We start from the raw sequence: 24,116 nt of genomic DNA on the forward strand, positions 1-24,116 counted from the left end.
TATCTCATCGTAGAGTATGACTTGACTTAAGCTATCTTCCTCTATGTCATCTTCTCTTCCTAAATCTAACTTTTCTGGCCTAATTTCTTTACCATACAGTTCTTCTATATATCATTTCCATCTCTCAAGGAGCTTTTCTGCTTGAAACATTGTTTTACCCGACTTAAATCTAAATAAATAACACAATTTCAGGGGTAACATGATGGAAATTCTTCATAATGAAAGAAGACACTTTTCTTTTCCACATCGAGTATTTTTACTACGACCTAGATTTCGTTACAGCGTAACTTCTTCAGGTTGCTTCAGGCTTCATGGCCTGAAGATGTTACGCGGTAAGGAAACCTAGGTCCTAATAAAAAAAACCTATAAGGAAAGGTATAGCGTCTTCTTCCATCATTATCTCTAACCATTTACAAGGATTTCCCCGTTTTACTTCCAGATATTGTTTAAACCTAATTGGGTAGCAAACCAATATCGTCCTTCCTCTGAAAACTTTACATATCCTCGCACTGCGTCTTCCACCATGCTTCTTTTGCTTTGGTTTTCACCCCTCTAAATCTGTTATTTAACTGTTTGTACTCCCTTTTACCTAACTCTGTATTTACATTCTTGCATTTCCTTCTTTCAATTATATTCCTGATCATCTCATCCGTGATCCATGATTTCCTTGTCCTTTCCCCAGGCATAGTTCCTATAGTTTAATTGGCGGCTTTCGATATCCCTTTTTTGATCTAATCCCATTTTTCTTCAATATTATTCAGCTCTTTACCCTCATCCATAATTTTCTCTACAGCCTGCTGATTCTCCTTCCTTGTCACTTCAGGGTAATGTTTCAACATTCCATTTCCTAACCCGCCTGCCCTGCCTTATCTTTTTGAATGGAACGCTACACTTCATAACTACTAAATTGTGATCAGAGTCCGAATCTGCTCCCGGGAAACTCTACGAATTGATCACGCTTTTCCTAAATCTGTGCCTAACCAGAATATAATCTAACTGATACCTTTCTGAGTCACCTGGCATTTTCCATGTATACCTGCGCCTTTTGTGGTGTCTAAAACAAGTGTTGGTGATGATTAACCCCTGTCTCCTGCAGAATTCTACTGCTTTCTCCCCACGGTCATTCCTCGTGCCTAAACCGTAGTCCCCCACCTCATAACCATCTCTTCCTTTGCCTACTATCGCACTCCAATACCCAATCACTATCAAATGTTTCCTGCAGGAACGTAGGCAATTATTTCTTCTAATTGATTGTGTACCCTGTCGACTTCTTCCTCCCTATTTTTGCTTGGTGGCAGGTATACTAAGTTTGGCCAAGCAATGACCAAGTTCGTTGGTTCTTTTTTACAAGCTTTTATATCTGATGATAATACTCCATTAGTCACTTCCTCTATGCTTAATATGCTTCTTCCTACCTTTTGTTCAATGTTATTGGCACCCCTCACTGGCTCTCTTCCCCTCCGCTGTATATTACTGTATAACTATTACTCCAGTTATCCCCGCTACCCTTCCATCTCACCTCGCATACACCTAAAATATATTGCCTTGGAAGGAAAAACCGACAGCAGCAGCAGTTGCGTAAGATTACGACCGCGGAAGCCTCGCCTTTCCCTCTGCTGGGCACAACACACGGCGGATTGAATCCGGCGGTTGCCAGGACTGATATACTCTATTCTGTCAATCATAAAATTCTTGGGAATAATAAATGAGGTGGTTTCCCGTTGCCTTTCTCAATGGTGTTTTTAACGTGACACCATCACTCAGTGGCCGCCAAACTGGGGTCAGACACCTTTGCAGCCGCCTCCCTGAGGAACCGACCCTACGTGGACTAACTTTCGTCTGGATCCTAACCTTCTACCAATATAGCATGGGTGACCTTACCATTACCATTGCTCTCGCCAGCACAGCTCTAGGGGTCATCGGAAGGCACAAGCCCTTTCACCACATCAAAGTTGTTGTCCTTGGAGGGATATAAACGTACATATGGGTTCATCATTCACGAGCGTAATTGCAGCGTTTACATCTTCAGCGTAGCGTGCGTGAGTTATTTAATGAAGTGTGGAACCCTGTGCATCGTAAAAAATATATCGTAAAAAAGCAAAGAACTGCAGGTGGTGGTTACTCTTCGAAGAAGAAGAACCTGGGGCGATCTGGGCACAGCGAATAACATTGACAGGAAGCCGTAGTTGGTGGTGATTACAGCTGATTCACTAATGTTGCCGATAGCAACTAGCATACCAGTCGATGTGGAGTTTGTAATTTCGGCTTGGTTTATAATACCGTCGTGGTCCTTGTGAGAAAGCGTGGGTGGGTATTCATATCAATTATCATGCACATTTGATACACATGTAATGGATGCTCTATGGGTTGTAGAAGGAAGGAAAGAAGGGATGACTGGTAATTTCACTACAGTTCTTCATTTTAAATTGAAAATTCCGCAGATTTTGAAAACCTTGTATTGTACATTATTTTACATATTTTCAAATTAAAGTTTTAGATTGCCTGGAAAACATTCTCATCGCTCTATGTGGCTCACTTTTGCCGAAAATAATATTTTCTGCTAGAGGAACAAAACTATTTTACAGCCTCGTTGATTTCTTTGAAAGGATTGAACAGAAGTTAATTTCCTACTATCATTCTTCAGACGGTCATCCATATCTTGGCTAAAGGTTGTGCTCACCCCTCTCTATTTACTGTGCTTTTTCGCATTGACTATGTATTCTGCCAGTCTTCCTTTTTCTCTCAATGAAGATGCATCTGGGAGGATGCTATTATCAGCAACTGGGATATGGCGCACTAAGCAGCTACCTCCCAATACCCCTGTCCTACATCTACACAATACCTCGCGAGCTGCCGAGAGGGCGAGGGTTGGTGGGATACCACCCGTACAACAGAATACCACCGCATGAAAAACAAACAAAAGCACGCCAATCTAACCCCCAAAAGACGAATATATTCATGCAAAACTCACTTGACTTTTAACTTGCACACGTGCAAATACATATGATAACAACCAACATACGCAAACAAATGCACCTCCAAAGTAACATACTATATATACGCAGCGTTTAATCTTGTACTCGCTTGTAATTCAAATTCCTTTGCTATTTCTATTATTACTTTTATTTCTTAGTACTTTGATTCCTGGTTGTCCGAGGAGAGAACGAATATTTGTATCTATCTGTATTGGAGTATATCTCCCTTATCTTCTCCTTGAGATCTAGCCAACACAAATAGTGTGGGGTCATAATAACTCACTTTGTGTCATTATAGTTAAGCCCTTGTGTTATCCTTGCATATCTATTTCTCGATTGTCTTCTTGGATTAACGTTATATGAATTACGGACCAACTTAAGTGCGTTGTCACTGGTACACATGTGATTATATTTAGCTTCCTTACATACTAGCCACAAATGCTAGCACAAGCTTCTTGTTCCCTTGTCAATATGGTTTCTATTCAGTTAGATCTGAAATGTCTTCAGAAACGTGTCTTCGATATACTTCTGTCATCAAATTATTAGCCCAACTGTTTTATTTTATGTTTTAGAACGAATCACGTCACCATGATAAAATGTAATATGCATGAATTTAATACTGTTCCTAGGAATAATCCTAGTATATAGCGCATAAGTATGAAATAATGAGGTGGTAAAATATTGGTTTACTTAGAGGTATTAATATTATAACCTAAAACAAATAATTTTTGTTATATAAACTATGAGTTTGTTTCTGCAACTGTACACCAACTTCTAGAGCTCATAGCCATATCGCATATTTCGTCTTTCTAATTTTCCATATGACTGCTTAAAACTAATAAAGTTAGCAAACTAGCATAACAGTTTCAGGTTTAACTTCGTGGAATTCCTTCATGATGAGGGTAAAAAAGAAACTTTACACTTCCTCAATAAAGATTTAATATTTCACGACCATGGTTTCAATGCTGCGCATCATCGAAACCACGCTCGTGAAATATTAAATCTTTATTGTGGAAGTGTAAAGTTTCTTTTTTGTCCTCATTAGCAAACGAAGGCTTACATCGACTCATAAACCACCGGGAAACATCATTTTCTGCATACAATGTTGGCAAATGCTCAAGGTCATTATGTGCTAATCAGCTCAAGACACTACAATTTTGCACATTCTATAGGATGTATTCGATTTAAACTGCTTGTGAGTAAGTGCTGATTGTGCAAAAGGTTAAACCTTTCTAGAATTCGACCTTTTGAAGACGTATCTTCCATCCAAAAAATAACGATAGTTGTACACTTAGAGTGAGCCTTAAACAAGTTTGGAGTGTGAAATACAGGATGAAGTAAGATTACGATTCATTATTATAATTGAGGATTAGAATTTATTTTGGAAATTTCAAATGAAAACGTTATCTCAGGCAGCCTCAGAAGAGCGTTTTAAAAATTATAGAGACTTTTAGGTGGCACGTGCTGTAAATATTCTAAGAAAAAATGTTAAACCAAGAATAATACTCGAGAATTTTATAGTGTTTGGATTGATTGCGTCGTCAAAAATCCTGACTTGCTACCCTTAATTTCTTCATGAAAATGAAAAATGATTTCTGCACGCAGAAATTTTATGAGAAATGTTGACTCACTATCGTGTATGAACTCACTATCGTGTATGAAAAATGATGATTACAACCAGCAGGGAAGCAGGAATCTTAGCGTAAAAAATGCATTATAATATAAAATATCCCCAAATAAACGGCTGGGTAAGTACAATAAAACACTGACGAACGGCACAAATGAACTTCTGTGGATCCTAAATATTTAGGATTATTACACACATGCAAAGTAATCCTATCATAAGCAAGTAATAAAGCTATAAGTCACATAAAGCAGTAGAATTAGTCGGTGGCAATAGCATATTTCCTTTGAAAAACTCTCAGCAGCTATCATGGTGGTATTAAACATTTTTGCTACGTTTCCATACATGAAGTAATTCTATAAGAAAATAAAAAAATACTACAAAAATATCAAATAGGAGTAAATCAATCGAATTTTGTTTGCCCTTATTATGTAGACAGTAAAGACTACAGGACCTATCAGCAGCACTGTCACTAAAAAGCCACTGAGAATACCGTCGTATATAGGATCCATTTCACTGCATACGACTGTGATTACGTAAGTTGAAGCAGCGACCCCTGTAGAGCTGTTTCAGAATGCAAGCCTTAAAACTTTTATTTCTCAGGCCTTTCATTTTTATAGGCGTGAATATAATACCTATTCCCCTCCCAAATGATGGAGGATAATTTCGCTCCACCGCAGTAACGGTGTCACTGCCTTGGTCCACTGACTTAAAGTAAAACGAATTAAGTACTCTAGTTACTAAAAGAAAAGAAAGTGTGAAATGCTGTTTACCTCTGGATCTTGGAGTCCATTGGATTTATGCCCGAATACGTTCGTCATTTTGGAACCGATTTTACTATTCACAAGAAAATTCAACCAGAATAGCGTTAACGTCTCCTAGCAAACTGGAGAGTTCTCTATAACGAAAAAGAAAGCAAAACATAGTTCAACAACGCTGCCCTTTGGTTTTTATTTGAAAAATAATGAGTAGCAGCTGATTGGAATGCATCCTTCCAATATCTTAAAATATGCTTGGCTTCGTCTTGTGCTTTCATCATGAATGACCGGCTCGGCTCCCTTACCTCCATCATTAATTTCAAATTGAGTTCAATCAAATTGTAAATTCTGCATATTAGAAAAATCACCATTTCATATGATTCTAAATGTTCCTCGGGAAGCCGTAATATGAGTTTTTCATCCAGAACATTAGTTTTGGTTCATACTAAGTGTTTCAATCTGGATTAATTTTACTGACCGCGATATTTGGCATGTTTTCCTCTATGTTCTTTGCAATACCTCTCTATATTAATATAAAATGCTAATTTATTCCGCTCGGAGTAAACCCGAAAATGGTGGCACCGATTCTCACCGATATTCAATGCCTACCGGAACGCATGTTATTATTATTATAGGCAGTCTGCTGTGTGAGATAGATATTGGATGGGACACAGAATGATCATCAATACATTTCTCAGCTTCGTCTAACAAGACGCAACCTAACGTCTCATATTATATTCAAATAATTTTCAATGCCGAATACTTTTCACCTCCCTTCATTCGATTCAATATTCCTATGCTTTTTCTCCCCTTACATTACCCGGTTTTAACTTTGAACTATTGACATTCGAACCCACAAACATTTCAGTAAGTAAAATGTGGAAAATCATAAGGTGTTTTTTTACGGAATTTACAATTGTAATGAACAATCCTCCATTGCTTCCACAGTCGTCACTAAGCATTCTGATTCTCTATTCGAAATCCTTAGCGATGGAGACAGACATTCCGTTTCCAGATAAATCACCTATCGCTCTTTCTTTATCTTCTGCGATGCATTCATCAATTTTTTCACTTCTTTATTGGACACTGTTGGGAGTCTTCTCGTAATCCAGGAAGAAAGAAAATATATTATGCTGTATTTTACATTTCTTGTAGCAATTTTTAACTGAACTAGCGGATTTTCTATTAACCTTTTCCTCATTGAGCGCTTTCTTCCATGAATTTCAATTAATTTCCGCGTATTCCAAATGCGGCTTAAGTAAAGCGAAATAACACATCTCTTGTAATCTCCCTCTAAATTTTTCTACAACCCGACTAATGAAACCTAGTTTCTTTAAGGCTAACTGGCATATTCTCCTAATGTGGGCGTACACTGTGAATCTCTTTTGTCAGTCTAACATCGAAGTATTTCATCTCTCCTAACGTACTTAATTCAATCCCAATACATTTAGCGTTTTATACCCTTCTCTTCTTTTCTTTTTTCCGATATTTAGATTATTATAGTCTTATTAAGTCTAATTTATTTATTAGAGATCGCTTGAAGGAAGAATGAGCACTTGAATCTTTATGTGAAGGTGTCTTTCTCCCTTTGTTTTTTCTGGTTGTCAAATAAACCAATAAATTGCGGTGCCGTAATAACTCCCCCGGTATCTCAAGAAAGCTCGGGTATCCTATACCTTTCTAAAAGTCTGCGCGTTGCCCGGTACTCGAGAACTTTGCCATCAATATGGCAGTAACTCTTATCCTCTTCTCGAGGCAAATTTTAGCCCACCTTGCGGATTTTCTCTAAAATTTCCAAATTCATCAACTAACTTTTTCTCTCTTGGTTCCCAAATAATTTACGAGCATTCTTTATGTGGAATAATTAAAACGAAGTATCACCTTTCTCTTACTTTTCATTACATTTTCCTATATGTCTCATGAAACCTAAGTTCCTTAGGACAGACGAGCATATTCTTCCAATATGTGTGTCCCACTAAAGGTTTTATGTCAGTGGAACCTCCCTCTTCTGTACATGTCCTGAAATGCTTGACTCAATCCCATCTATTGTATAATTTACTTCTTGTCTTTTATTCCAAAACTTCATTACTGTACATGTTCTGATATTTAATTGTGATTCTTACACCACTCTGGTGTCTGGTCCAAAAGTATCATAGAGTAGAGAGTAGTATGTAATCAACGTTTTGGTGTCCTGATTTCTCTGTAAATCAGTGTTTTGTCAGGAAATAATCTACGATTGCTACTCACATAAAAGCTTCGGTCAATAATATAGATCAATAGGTCTACATGACTGCCTAAGGTCCTCTCCTCTTTTTCAACATTTTGTGGTCATTGTTTAAGGTACATTTGAACGGACACTGACTGACCAACATACATTTCTTAACTTCATCAAACAAGACTTAACCTAACACCACACATTGCTTTAAAACCACCTTTGATTCTGTTTACTTTCTACCTCCCTTTATTCCATCCAATATCATTTACCTGGTCATTCCTCTCTAGCCAAACTTTCTCCTCTCCATCACAGTTTTCAATATTCCATTGCCAATGAAAATTATGGGCATCCACTTTTCCTACTCTCCTTGAATTTCCCTTAACAATTTTCCCACCTCCCTCACCCTGCCTAGTACTTCATTTGTTTTCCTTTCCATCCATTTTTTCCAATCTTCTCCACACTCATATCACAGAAGCAGCCCAAATATGCCTGACATCTTGCTTCATAGACCAAGTTTCTCCATGGTAAAAAACCATGCTCCATTTCAAAGTTTTCACTTATCTTTTCTCAATGCCCAACTCAACACCTATGTAATCAACTCCCACCCCTGTGTGAAAACTTCTATACCTAACCGAAGTAATTCTTCAATAGTTCCCGGCTCAACCTTGTGGAAATTCATTTTAATAAAATTAAGAATACAAAGTAACTTTCCACTGTCCTTTATTAGCGTACAACCGGTTTCAACACTCAAGCTATAAGTGGACTGCGACTGATTTAATTTGTACCTGATGATGACGCTTGAGCGTTGAAACCGGTTGTACGCTAATAAAGGACAGTGGAAAGTTACTTTGTATTCTTAATTTTATTATTATGAAGTAATTCTTCTTTACAAGGCTAACTGTAGCTGATGTAATTTTGAGGAAATCTTTAATGTATCAGGAAAAATGGCTAAGGTGAATAGAAAATTGTTGCTCAAAAAATTTGTAAATTATTGTAGAAAAGAAAATTCCAAAATAAGTCTTTGCAGAGTCTGCATTGAAATCCATCCTAATGACAGAGAAAGAAAACAACCTAGTGCTTCAAAAAGCTGATAATGGAAAGTTGATAGCCATACTTTAGAAATGCGATGACATCAGCAAATGTAAGAAGTTAATCTCTGATAATAGCATCACCCTCCTACAAGGAGAACCCAAACCTACTTTCCAGAAGTGTTGCAAAAGTGTCAGAATCATAAGAATAAGTTTCTTGCAAAGAAAAATATTTGTTTTAAATGATTCTCTAAGAGCTGATATTTTTTGGTTTACCCAAGCCACAAAAATAAGATGTACTTATGGGAGCAGTGCTGTTATACTTATCTGCTCCTAATCATCAGAATGTAAAAAGAGGGGACTCCTTGTTCCAATACTATTTAATGTTTGTTCCTAAGTATGCTGTAAAGAATTGAAGTGAGCTAGCTGAGAGGCTCTAAAGAGGATCTCCCAAAGAAGTATCTCTACCATAAGTAATTTATTCACTTATCCACATCATGAAACCTTGCCCTTGGTACATATCATATTGGTGAAGAAAGATATTGTGACTCCAGTTGAAATCATGTTCCATGATCTCAAAATAATATGCTTGAACAAAAACCTCAAATTAAGCATTAGGGCATGAATTCAGCATTGTTGCACTGTTTACTAAAAGAGCTATTAAGCCCATTGTCAGTAGAAAACATAATATTGGAGCTGATTTAATCAAACAAGTTATCGTTAGCAACTCTAATACAATGGACTTAATAACAAAGTTACACAAGAAGAAACTTTGTCACCACACTGCCAAACAAATTTACTAGAAGAAACTGGATGGACACAATAAAATGGATCAAGAAGGATGCATGTTAAACGGCAGAAAATCAGCTAGCTACCAGCTCAGTAATTTTCCCTCCAAGTGAAGACACATATTCCAGAATAAAAGATTGCATTTTACAATAGACACAATTTGAAACCACTCATCTGCCATGACAAGGATAAGCTGGAAACAATGGGCATGAGATGAGTATAAAACCATAAACACAGTAATCAACACGAAGGCCGGTTTGGTAGGTGATGGTAGAGTTCACCAAGTACTAAGCCCGACAGCATGTGAAATTCACACATCAGGGTAGGGGGGCCAGTTCCTTTTCCTGTGCCAGTTATGGTTTCCCAAGAAGATCTGGTACCCGAAAAATTACATTGCTTGGGTGGAGTTCCACCCAGAGGACCTGGGTTCAAATCCCGGCAGTGTTGAATATTTTTCTGAGGTATCTCGATCCCTACTTGAGGTGCTTTGTGGAGACACTTTGAGTGAGTACGCCGTCCGTCGGATGGGACGTTAAGCTGCAGACCCCTTGGTGCCTTTCATAAAGAGTAGGCTAATGCCAATGCCGGGTTTCTCTCTACCCTTCATCCTTTCCTGTCCATCCCCTAAGGCGCAAATGACCTGAGCTGTCAGTCCCCTCCCCTAAATACTACTTGGGTGGAGTAGCAGGTGCCTATAGACTTGCCCAGGAATCGAACCCGGGACCCTCTGGTCAGTAGTCCAACGTTCTACCCCTGGACTACTGCCAACTCCTGAGATGAGTATATGATCTACAATTTAACAATTGCCCTGCTACTTTTATTGAACTAACAGGGCAGGATCAATTTCAGAAATGGATGAAGGAACATGAAACATATTTCTAAATAATAAATTACACTACTATATTTGTCAAACATTTCCTTGAAATGAAATACAGAACTAATTTGTGTCCTAGATTTTACAAAGATAAAATAAGGACAAAAGCTTCACTGTTTGAACAAGCATGACATAAAAACCTTTGAGGGAAAAAAGTCTTCAAGGATGTACTCTAGCCCTCCCATTAATCCCTTGTCATCACTTGGAAGCAAACTTCTCCCCTCACTTCATCCTCTGTTAACCTACAAGCAGGGCCTCCAAATCCACACTCAACTGCCCACTTAACACTTCCCCACATTGCCTTCCCTCCCCGTACCACTCTTCCTCCAAGTGACATCCCTCAAGTCTGGCCATATTCTTAGACTACCCTACCTAAACCTAGGCCATGTTGTGCTAAATAACCAAGCCAGGCTTTTGCTTTTGAATAAAGAGCACGTTATGGATAAGGTGGAATAGACAGGATCCCTCCTGTCTATTCCAATCTTCCATGACGGAAATATACATTTTCTCTGTCCCTTTATATTGGTGGCCTCATTGCTGCTGTGGCATCACTCATGCCTCTCCCCCTCCTGAACCAAAACTGATCATCCCTTAGGTTACCGTCTGCACTCCTGTACATCCATTTATTGTTGTCCCTAAGTAGTGTTCACAGCGTGGGAAATTATTTTTATTGTTCTATATTTGTCACATATGGATGAGTATCGAGGTAGTCATGGCAGGACACAATGCCTAGTGGGATGAGTTCTGTTATTTCCAGGACTGATTTCCATAATTATGTCCAACATGGAGTTATGGGACAAGTCATATAGATAGTTTCCACAACAGTATTTTTAATGGTCATTCCACTATGGTAAGATACCTTCTCAGGCGCCTCCTTGAGGAAGATATTGTGCGTGAACTACCTTTCCTCTCTCCCTTACCCTTCCACCTACAGGATAACTTACGAAAAGCAATTATTATTGTTTGCACCAGCACAGTACTAGGGGTCATCAAAATGCACCAACCCTTTTTTTAACCAAATCTTGTAGTACAGATGTTTTTCCAGACCTCATTGAACTTGCTTATGTCAACCCAACCCACAAAAGCAAGGACAGGGGCAAGATTTTATTAGTCCTTAAAATAATCTTAATCCTAGCCAGTCTAGTTGTAGTCAAACTAAGTCCTCTCATTAGTCTAAAAATAACTGATGAGGATTACCGCTTTATACCTGTTTTTCCACTAAGGCTAATCTTCTGATTTTGCAACATTTTATTCTTGAGCATAAGGCGAAATGTGAATAGGTATGCAACATACTTGTGACTCTTCCAAGACATTTGACATGTACGTTTTTATTTGCATATAAAGCTCGTAAGTGCATACTTTTTTCATATTATGTGTAACTAAAAATTATAAGAATCTATTTTAATGTGGATGAATGCGTCAATTGGTCTTTACGGCACCACTTCCAACACATAAAAAGCACTACATATCATTTCAAAAGATCTCACATTTTCTTGGCAAACAAATAAAAGAAGAGCCTTTATCAATGGGTTACATTTTTCCACTGCAGCATTTTTAGTTATAATTCAGTTATCAGTGAAGGGAAGAATTTTCAAGGCCCAATTGTGGATTTGTTGAAGAAGTGTCTGGGTGGTAAGACAAGTTTAAGTGTATGAATCACAACTCTTTTTGCGGTACCAGAAAGGTTTATCTCATTTTCTTAAGAGGAATTGTGATATAGGATGCACTTACAGCAATTATATATAGTATGTAGTGTAATATTTAGGGGAGGCGACCTACAACTGCAATCATTTGCGCCATTAGGGATGGACAGGAAAGGATGAAGGGTGGAGAGAAACTCTGCGTCAGCATTAGCCTACTCTTTACAAAAGGCACCAAGGGGTCCGCAGCATAACGTCCCATCCAACAGATGGCATACTCACTCAAAGTGCCCTCCAAAAAGCACCTCAAGGGTAGGGATCGAGATACCACTGTAAATATTCAACACCGCGGGGCTTTGACCCCGGGACCTCTGGGTGGTAAGCCTTATATATAGTATGCAGTGTCCACATATGCAGAGTATTTGATGCACAATGAGAGAATTTTTCCATGCTAATAACTGTTGATGCAGGTCTTATGCAAGCATGAGTGACAAGGCCTACCTAGTCCTATCTATCCAAAGATTACTCATTTGTTGGCTCACATTTTAAAGCAGTTACACAGTTTAAAGCATAGCTAGTGCATTTATAAAACAGGTTTTATTAGTAACAATGGCCTCCATATATAAGAAACTAGGAGATGCTATAACATTAAAGTATTACTGGCAAACTCATCATTGGCAACCAAAGGGCTGTTATTAACACAGTATTGTATAACCACTTACCACAGCAGTATTACAAATGATATAGCAGTTCAAAAAAACTTTTTACATACCTTATTCAGGAGAAATTTTTAATAGTTTTAATAAGTATCTGCACTTTGAGATAACCCGTAGTGAGGCTTCATGAACAATTTTTTTTCCTGACATGGCCTTTGCACTTGCCTTTTGTGTATCATGATGTATTGTCTGCTGGGCAAATCTCGTATTTCCCGGCCCATAAGACGCACTGTTTTTACTCCAAAATCTGTTCTAAAATCAGCCTACATCTTATCAACCATAGGTACACGGGCGTAACTTCATCCTACACGTGCAAGCCAATTCGCCAGAAAAATATATTTTTTCCTACATCAGGCATAGAAAATGGTCGCCTTCATTACAAATTTAGATATCAGTTTTGAGTCAGTAGTATTAATATTTCATGGAAAGACCTTCCTTGGACAAATTCAGGCTGAATCTTATGAGATGAGAACTATGGTAACATTATCATTATTATCCAATTTTCCATATCTGGTAAATTCTGAAAACTTCCGACCAATTCACATCCTTCTGGCAAGTGTAATTTCGTAATATCTGCAGTAACTGGCAATTTTAAAAGAGCAAATCATTCTCTTTACAATGCTTGATGCTCCTGTAATGGAGGCAATAACAGCCCTTGGTATCTATCTTCACAAAGGATATCCTAGAGTGCTATTGCTGCAGTTTTATTTCTACAGATATGAGTTAGTAATTAATTATACTGGATTCAAATTATTTTCATGGTGCATTCACCTACCGGTCATGTGTTTTTCCACTTCCACTTTTATTTAGCACATCTCAACCATCTCTTTCCTTATTGCATCAAAACCTATCCCTTCACACATTTCATCAACCCAATTTATTTAGCAACAAGAACCTAATTTTCCACATAAATACATAATAATAAAACATTGACTAAATTGCACATCTACTAAAAGTCACTCAAAATTTCACTAGCAACGATTTATTACTTTGCCCATAAATAGGCATTTCCTCTTAAGAACTAGGTGTTAGGTTTTGAGCATTTTTAAAGCTTTTTTAAGAATTATGCCACTTTTCTGCCTCCAAGAGATGAAAAAAGCCTTATATCATCCATTGCTGACACGACATCAATGTCCAGTTAATGTCATGCAATCCACAATAACTATTTGCCTTAGAATGATGCATTTCATCAATTTTCAAAATAAATTTATTAATAAAAAAATTTTTAAGAATTTTAGGACCATACCACTTGGAGCATGACACTTCCAAATTTCAACTCCCTTCCTGATAAGTACAGCACCTTCAAATTCTGAAGCTAGTATGCAGTAACAAACATATCCAAGAAATATCAAGTCGAAAAGTAAAATTGGACATTAAGACTAAATAAGACAATTCCATGCTAGCTCACCCTCTCTAGTTTTTTTTCTTCAAAATGCAAACCAAACGAAAGAGACAAATATAATTATGGTATAGGTATTATGTGATAGCTATCCTAAACTGGTGACTATTAAAGGTGAGTTAAAAGAATAACTCTAACTTACTTTTTGTTTATTTAGATTTCTTGAGGCTTAGCATACACTTTATGACAGCTTTGGTCCGATCACAACAATGAGCAATTGACAATGAGAGATGGCAGAGGAAAAAAATCACCTGTTTCCTCCGAATTGGCAGAAAATATATCAATAAATTAATGGAAGAATTAAAAGCACACACATAACCACCAAGACAGGATGAAATTATGGCATTGTTGTTAATATAAGATATTGGACCACCCTTGGTTCATTGAACAAAACCACAGCTGGAAAAAAATTTATGAGAAATCAAAAGCTTTTATTGGTAAACAACCTTGCATTGCTTAGAAATACAAATTACAGGTTCCAGAAATTTGTGAAAGAAGACACTGGTTAACAATGCAAGTTTTAGGAAGAATGGAATAATTTTTACATGTAAACCAAACTGCAGGAGTTACCTACGAAAATAACTGCAAATCTAAGAATTTACATTAGACATACAACATTAACATGACATTTGCAGGACACTTGAGACAAAAAATGTTTGTAATTTAGAAAATGACAGGGAAGATAACCAAGTAAGTACTAATGAATGTAATATCCATGAGCACTATAGTCCTCAAAAATTGACCTTTTAAACCCATCAATATTTAAAACCATCATGCTTATCAACTAAGTTTCACAAAAGACTGTTTCATAATATCACGGGGACTCTTCGGTCAATAGTGACAAAAAAATTCTGAAAATTCGATTTTTAAAATGTTATTCACCTTGAGCTCACACACAAAATAAATGGCATGCTTGCACGGCATATGTTTTTCACTGCAAATCGCAGGTACCTTGTTTTACTAAACCTATATGAAGAGGGCTGATTGGTCTTGGCAAATAGAACAAGCCTTGTCGACAAAACATTATTTGCCAACATTATACTTTTTAATCATCCCCTTGCTCTTTGGATAATACAACAAAATAAGGGAATGCTGGGAGAACAGGAAGGGAACAATGGGAGCATTATCATTAATGTTTTGTACGTATGTTAATTACCACAATTTTTGCCCTTCTATACAATTGGTTATGGGAGAAGTATATACTTTAAATACTGCCACATTTAGAACAACCGACAAATTTGAGATATTCCACTTCACAAATAATTTACAACTATAAAATATGAGAAATAAATAACTCACAACTTTAGAAAAACATATCAATGCAGTGACCCCTTTGTAAAGCTTGAAGGAGTAATTAAAATACTATGTCGCCTTCTCAAAATTATGCACTCCATGGCTTAGGACCTTATCAACCAAGATTTTATACTCATCATGCACCTTCTTTCATTTTACTTGAATCACAAACAGCATCTTAACTACATTTAGCCCCTGGGAATACTTTTGTAGCAAAATTACTAGATTAAATCATCCCAAGGGCTTCCTGTCAGTATCCATCATACAGTTACAATTAGGACATTCAGTAAATTTCTATAAATATAAAAAATGTATCTATTTTACTTGAACTTTAACTAAGGGATCTTGTGGTGGGAAATATGTTAAGGGATAGTAGTTTTTTCAGTGGGATTGTGATATTTTTAAGCAAAAGAACTATCACAATCTCCTCCAGTCTGTGTGTTCAGTAAGGCAGAGTCACATTTCCTGAGGTAGTTGATGACTCTCTCTGTGGCAGCTATGCCACGACTGCTCACTACAGCCTGGAAATAAAAAAAATTGTCTTGAAATAAAGAGGGTAATGGCAGTTAAACAATTTAACTAAGTACACATGCTACATATCCATGTTCAATCAATACATACGATCTAATAAGCACCTTACGACATAAATACCCACAATTATGGATAGAGTACCTTAAATATACCAAAAAGATCTTCTAATACAAATACAAGTTTGGGAAATTGTGACCTTACATACATACATGGTACCCTGCAAGCCAACGCTAGGTTGTGTGGTGGGGGTTGATCACACACAAGACTATTTTTAACCAAGAATACTTTTTCCCCCTAGCGTGGTCAGTCTGCGTTATTCTGATCCTTTATTATTTCTGGGAAAAATGACATCTAAATTCTATCTGTTCTACTCTAAATCTATTTTTATTTAGATGATTTCTCCTACCAGAGTTCAATGGAGGAAATAAAACATTTTCAAAATCACTTATAATAACACCACCATCCAATTAATGCAAGAGGTTTAATCTGTCATTTACTCTTCGCCACATGAGTGATTCCAAACCTAGCTCCTCTAATAATTTTGATATGCTAATCAGTTTATCATAGCAACGTTTTACAAATCTAGCTCCTCTATGCTGCATACAATCCAATTTGGCAATCTAAACAACTTTGTGAGGATCCCATACACTGGAAGCACATTCTAAATGAGGCCTAACCAGTGAAAAATAACATTTCTCTTTAACCTTCTCATCACATTCCTCCAATGCTCTTCCAATAAATGTTAATTTTTTCACTAGCTTGTCCAGATATTCCCTTTATATGTTTCACCCAAGAGTGGTCATGAAAGAGGGCAAAGCCTAAGCACTTAATCAAATCCACACTTTTTATTTCAGTATTCCTGATACAGTACGCTTTTGGGAGGGAACTGCCTCTTTTCCAAAAATTGATCACTATGTACTTTTTTAAGGTTAATTCAAACTGCCAAATTTCGAACCAATGTTGTATAGCATTAAGGTCATCTGCTAAGGCTAACTTCTCTTCAGGATTATGGATCTCTCTGTAAACCACTGCATCGTCAGCAAATAAATACATCTTACTCTTAATCATGGAGTTAAGGTCATTACCATGAAGATGGATTAAAAACAGATCTGACAGCACTTCTCTGGTCAAATGGGTCGAAGCATAGCGGTTGATAAAAGGCAATTACTCAATACCAAATGAAACGCAACTAAAACACTGACAGATGTAAGAAAAACTATATTTTCTTATAGCATGGACAAACACAGTTGAAATATTAGGTGGATATTAATTGAAGGTTAAAATATCTTTTGGTTCATATTAGCCAACATCTGTACAATAATGATCCCAAAATTGGTTGGACACCCATTCATAGATTACAATTCCTGACTATTTCCAAAATTTCACCATCAATACGGAATGTTTTTTTTTCTGATTGCTACCAACTTTCCCCTTCAAAACTGGCGGTTTATATTAGAACTCAAAACAATGAACACCACAATCAGTAGATCCAAATTGCAATTCACTGCTAACATACTAGTTTTACGAAAGACATTTACTTGAATTTCACTATGCCAAAATTGTCTGTGTGTGAAGCATTTTGTAACTAATGTCTCTTTAGTTGCAGCAGGTATCTTAAGGAAAGTTGACAATCACTTCTTCCTCTAAACAGTTGCATGAAGCATGTCACCAAATGGTTCATTGAGAGAAAATCTCAAAAACCACTTCAGGCATCACCGCATCACTGTTCAACTCTTTAATCTGTCCACACTTTTCAAGTACATGCTTATTTAACATCAAATTTGTTTCTGATAATTATACATAACATTTACTTTCATGCCCACAAATTTTTATTGAGTAACCATGTGCAAAAAAGACTCAAATAAAAATACTTACTGAAGCTGTTAAATTCATAAAATTGAAGAATTTTTCCAGGACAACAAGCATTGCCTGGAAATTTCCCTCTGGCAGATACTGGCGGACAAAATCTTCGTACTCCTGAAATTAAGAAAGGATAGACATAAATAAGTTTTGAAACATTATTAATAACATCACCCATAATATATTTAATGAGGGCAAGGGCATAACTTTGAGAAAATTACAGAAGCATTACATAAATTACATAATAATACTAACTCAACGAGATTACAATTAAAAGAGAGTGAATTTAAATTTTGAAATTTCCATCATTAGATATTATGGCGTGGTTTAGTAAGGTTATCCCAAGGCAAATCCCCTTTCTCATTGAAATCAATCAAATATAACTAAAAGAATATTTAAGGCAATGACAAAGTGAAACCAATTTCTCTACATTCACAAAAGTTCACCATACCTAAAATCTGATGCACCCTACCATTTTTTACCTAAGCCAAAAGCTTGTGACTTTTATTGGGGGGTTGATTCTTGGCAAAAATGTAGCATATCAACTAAAGATAATAATTTTTTGCCAAAGTAGATTAAGTGAGGAGCTATGAAAGAATATTATCTCCCCTCCCCTGATCTGGACTCACTAAACCCTAATCATAATCTAGTCACAGTCCAATCTTGTAGCAAGGATGGCTTATTAAGCAATTAGGAGATTCAGTTCTGCAGCACTCTTGCCAAATGAATGTTTTAACTGCTTGTTCATGAAAATAGGATTCAAAATAATTTTGATATTTCAAAATTTCAGTCTCATATTTGGCATTATGATTGAACTATTGTTACACAAAGCATAATTCCTGTTTTCTATATACCACTCATTTTGCAGATACAATTTATGGATATAAAATAGATAGCCAATTCTTTTCAAGCTATTTTACAGCTCTACAAATATGTTTAATTACCTTCGGATCTTCTGGCAAAAAAACTAAAACAATATTTGAGTAGAGAAACAAAGTAGAGTGGTAGTAAAAGAAAACATAACTTTTAGCATCAGAGAATTGAAGGCTCTTAGGAAAATGGCAACAGAGATTTTGTTGAAAGTTTGCCATCACTGGACTCACTATCTGATGAAAACAAAAAGAAGACTATGATTCCCATACCCATTCTGCTCTTAGGATTACATTTAAATTTAACAAAATAAAAAGGCAGGTTTGGAAAATTATGAAGTTACTGAAAAATTACAATGAGCCATCAACAGGTGATACTTGCATAAACAATAACATGGTATAGAAAGGCATGGCATTGACATACAAGATAGCGTATTAAAACCTACATAACAGATACAGGCATGAAGAGATTTCACTGAAAGTAATGGCTGGTAAAGATGGTTTAGGAGGTGGCTACCTCTGGCCCCATAGAGTGAGTATTTCCTGGGTTTATTTATTTAGGCATTTGCTCACTAAATCTTTTCTATACATTTCCAATATTTAATTGTAGGTGTTATATTTTAACAAACCTTAACACAATTATTTAAACTATTGCATCTTGATTTTTAATTACAGTATGTACATATTATCGGCCATTCCAAAAAAATAATAGAAAATTGGTTGATATGAGCAGAGAAGATATGTATTTGAATATTTCTTTATTTAAGCCAAGAGCTGGTGATCATACAATATTAAAGACATACCTTGTTCTCCATTACAACATATCCAAGTAGTAGAGCAACATATGCAGCAATTAGGGTCACTTCCATGTGCCGTCCTGCTTTCTGAAGCACTGAAATTTCAAAAGAAAAAGAGTTCAAAAAAATTGGAGACATAAATATTTCGGTTGTAATAAATACACCTTACGAAATTTCTAATGATTCCATAGTTGGCCATCAAAATCATGATGTGTAATGCAGAAAATGGAATTATCTAAATTTATCTAAATCCCATAACTACATTCATCTGGATATAAAGAAGTTTATTGTGGCTGCTGACAAATGAATATTGCCATGCATTTAATTGCATTTTTTAACATTTCAATGAAAATATATGTGGAATTTTCATTAGTCTCTAGCATACCTAAAGCACATAAAACCTCCCTTTATGTTTCCTGGGTTACCTAATCATTCAGTTTAGTGAGAGCAGACACCTCTAATATAAGAATTAGAGCCCAATAATGATAATGTAGCCTTGACTTTCCAATAAAATATTGTAAAAACATTATAATATATATGCTTATATCAAGTACTCTCTGATACTAACATTTTGACACAGTTTCTTCAATGAATTCTTCTGGAGTTTTAGGACTTTTGTCAGATTCAGAGGCATCTTCCTTCTTCCCATCCAAAATAGCATCTGTCTTGGCTTCCTCCACCCTCGCAAAAGCCTCTTTCTCACAGAACAAAAATATGAGAGCTTCCACGGCTGTCCTATGCTTGCCTGTTGAAAAAGAAAAAGGCACTCATTAGTTGAAACAAAATTAGACAATAACAGCTCAATTATTTTTTAAATAAGAGTTAAAGTTACATACAATCTATGCAACTTATTTGGAGATCAGAATGAAAAACTGGCATCTTCCCCATAGGCATTACACCCTGCCACATGTAAAACATTCTTGAAGATAATATACACCATAATAAATGGGTGCATCAAATTTTTATGCACCATTACAAAATACAAGTCAGTGTGGTACTACCACTTGGGCCGGCACTTAACTGTGAATATCACAGGCATATTGGCCTTTATCAATGCTTTCTCCTTTGTGTCACCCTTTCATAATTTAACAACTATGACTGAAAATATTAATCCTTTATACCCAAAAGTGCTATGAGTATTGTAGGCATATTGAATTATATCTTTGAATAATTCACCACTAGATTATTCATTCATTGAGTAGAAGCCTGATTTAACAAGTATGGTCTGTCACAAGTATAGCATGTAACAAGAATCTTAGTACAATGAGTAGTACACAAGTTACAGTTGTATTGCCTTAATTGATTCATAAAATTAACTTGAGTGTGTGAGGCCTGTGTGGGGCACCAACAGTGGTTGTTTGAGATGAGGATCGAACCAAGATATCAAAACTTGGATATTATAAAATTGCATCTTTCTTTGATTACCAATGACACATATTTCAACTATGCTCATTTGTCAGTTCATTATGCCTGGAAGTGAGTACTTTTCATGGCTTGTTTGTTTTCTGTGCAGTAGCATTTCAGTCAGCCCAAAGTCATAGTTCACAAATGTCCGATTGTTAGAGAATCTGCCCACTTCAATTGATTTTGCCACCAACCGGAATATATGTTTGATGACATCCATTTATCAATGCCATAAAGTGTGCCTTTAATTGAGGCAAAAGTGAGCACTTAGACAAATAAAATATTCTGACCATCCCAAAATGGATCAGAGATAAAGCGTGCTTTGGTAAATATATATCCTTTATTTTTTTGGTAGTTTCTTGCTATTTTTTGCATAAAAAGCATTAAAAATACAAATTCCAAATGTAAAATTCATGAAAATTATATGAGAGCCTATAAAATGCACGAAAAATACTAAAAGTTGCAAAAGTTTGACTGGTCCAAAGAAGATATTTAAATAAATAACATCAATCATTGTTAATATAATGGAGATGAAAAACTGTTCAACAACCTCTTTCCTGCTGAAACCCTCGAGGGATAATTTAGGCACATGTGGTTAAGGTCGGCACAAAGGAAATTTGCAATATAAAAAAAATTGTATAACTTTTAATTTATAATTACACTTTCACTTAAAAGAAATTGGCATTAAGATTGATATTTTGATTCATTTCAATTTTTGTGTCTGCAGTCATTGACTACTACCAATCAGCATATGACATTCAAGAAGTTACTAGGTTTTCAGCCACATGGCAGTAATGACGAATATCTCAGGTAATGGCCAAGATCTGAGCGATTGAAACATTATTAGCATCAATATAAAGTAGAAACATATTAACATAATCTGGACAGATTGAGAAGGTTGTAAAACAGAAAATCTTTCACAGGATGATGGAATTAACTCAGAAGAAAGGAAGGATGCAGTAATCCAATCTTAAGATTGACATGCCGACGATGATGATATATATTTGAATTTACCCACCACAGTTTGTTAGTTCGTAAGTTTATTTGCAATTAATTAAAGATTTGCATATCTACTTTAATTAATGTACATAGTGGAATTAATGTACAGAGCAAGACTTTTGCCCTTAATATAAGCCTACAATTATGGGGACATCTATCTCACCTAAGAAGCTTATAATTCTGCCTTAAAGTTAAAAATGATATAAATTTGTGAAAAGTCTTTGCATTAATAAATGACATTCTCAATCCATTCCAAGAGGTGATGCAAAATCTCAAACCAATGACATGTTGTGTTCATGATATTAGACTAATGAAGTCTAGTCAGAGATTAAACACAATGTTTTTACACAGATGATTAGAATATGGTGATGCATACTATTAAGATCCAATATATTAAAAATGCACAATAGATTATTAATAACAGTTTCCTAATTGAAGTCCTTATACCCAGTACGTAAAATACCCACATTGACAACTATAATATCCTGAAAAGCCGCAGGAATTATCCAACCAGCAATAATTGAATGACATTCAGTCACAACAAATATAGCGAGTGTTTTTGCAGGAAGTGTGAGCTCTTGGGTTATAGGTATTCCTCGTGGCAAAATTTAGGGGGCCATGCTATGAATATTTTGCCCTATACCAAGATATCTCATTAACAGACCACTCTTGGTTATCCACGTGCAGATTACCAATTTTGCAGGTTATTCATGTAAATCTCTCTTCCCAGCAACACAAAATTTTAATAAAATTACATATGTAAAGAAAATAAAATGCTTTGAAACTTTGATATAGTTTAAAAAAATACACTTATAAACTGCCTTTGCTTTCTTAATGGTTTTTAATTTCACTGAATCAAAACTGGTCAATAGTATTTTCTGTTTTAATTTAAACACTTTTGTATTATCTGTACTTTCCCATTATCGTTTCCCTTGCATTCATTCATTAGCCCTGAGGACTCCATATTCTCTTCTAAGGCAAGCAAATACATAAATTTACCATGCAAAAAATAAGTCATTTACTATCTCCACTGCATTATTTTAATCAGTATATCATATGATGATTATGAATCTGTATCAGCGAGCCTTTTTCAATACTCATCCTTCGCCAATCATTTTTTTTTCTGGCTACGTGACTGGGTTAGTTATCCGAGGGAAATAAGTCTGGCCATTCACTGGATAAGTTTCGTGGGCTGTACTTTCCATTGCTAAAAACCTTGAATTAATCACAAGGAAATAAAAAGGAGAGTGCACTTGTTTCCTAATCACAGTCATTTGGCTTTTAAAACTTATTTCATCCATACAAATTGAATCCATTTATGGGTACACACAATCGCCATACTTTCCACATGTTTTGGTAGCTTGCGTTTTTCGATCATCCATGCTTCATCATGGATCCAATAACAAGGGTAATTGAGAGTTTACTGTCGGTCATTATTTTTGGTCCTGAAGGGACATGAAAGTGTATAAGTTCAAATTCAGCACAACATATATTATAATATCTTAACTTTCACAGAAATATAACTTTATATTTAATTTTACACTGTAGGAATGAGGTCCATTACTTTTCCTTCCCCTCTTGCTAGTCACCCATTGGTCAGCCTACACCATATCTGATGGCACCCTCTGCTATCTGGCCCATTCACTGCCCATAACTAATGCTCGTCACCCACTTCTGGTTCCAACTGATGCCATCAGCAGCCACCAAGCAGGACTTTACAAATGTCACACAGAGCATCCTTCGAGGGATGCCAGGGGCAGTGGGGTGCCCTTCAGAGCAGTTGGATTTTGTGCACAAAGGCCAATAAACATGATTTAAATCCATTTCTGAAATTTGATTAACATTACACCAACTCCACATATTCCATGGGCACAAAATGGCAACCTAATCGTAAAGGGGAGTAAGGAAACTGTGAACTGGCAGGATGCATGAATATAAGGGGCCATGAATTAGAGTTACATCAGGTAATAGATGAGTTTGACAAAAAACAGAATTTCCAGAATAAGTAGAAATAACGCTCTTGGGAAAGGCTGGCAAAGCTTGGGTCACCCATCCAAGCAAGAAGGGATTTCTTGCTGCTCCCCACCATTTTTGACATTTTCTCAGGATGACATGGAGAGTTTAAGAGGCCTTATGATAGACAGAGCAGGTGGTGGAATTGTGCACCTGGTCACAGGGGGGCACCACTCCACTCAAAGTTGTGAGCATTAGGGGGAGTGTCCAACTGCCGGCATCTACCAGACATCCAAGGAATGCCTTCTGGCACAATACCAATCAAAGCAGACAACCCACTTCTAATGTGAGCTCCTCAGGGAAATGAGTATGTGCCTGCATTAGCAAACAGA

The 24,116-nt window shown here is 36.3% G+C and overlaps 1 protein-coding gene across 4 annotated transcripts in view; it reads right to left on the reverse strand.

The window, feature by feature from the left end:
* Nucleotides 1-14,171: 14,171 nt before the first annotated feature.
* Nucleotides 14,172-24,116, reverse strand: part of LOC139686046 (protein wings apart-like) — a 55,806-nt gene continuing 45,861 nt past the window's right edge. For all 4 annotated transcript variants that reach the window (XM_071583143.1, XM_071583144.1, XM_071583142.1 and 1 more), the window contains exons 11-14: nt 19,937-20,113; nt 19,375-19,463; nt 17,718-17,819; nt 14,172-15,832 (exon numbers count right to left, since the gene is read on the reverse strand). In XM_071583143.1, coding sequence (XP_071439244.1) covers nt 15,713-15,832; nt 17,718-17,819; nt 19,375-19,463; nt 19,937-20,113 — 488 coding nt within the window. In that variant the 3' untranslated portion in view covers nt 14,172-15,712. The remainder of the gene's footprint in view (nt 15,833-17,717; nt 17,820-19,374; nt 19,464-19,936; nt 20,114-24,116) is intronic.

The sequence above is a fragment of the Hetaerina americana genome, unplaced genomic scaffold (assembly GCF_022747635.1).
Source record: "Hetaerina americana unplaced genomic scaffold, ioHetAmer1.1.p SCAF_13, whole genome shotgun sequence".
Lineage (NCBI taxonomy): Eukaryota > Metazoa > Arthropoda > Insecta > Odonata > Calopterygidae > Hetaerina > Hetaerina americana.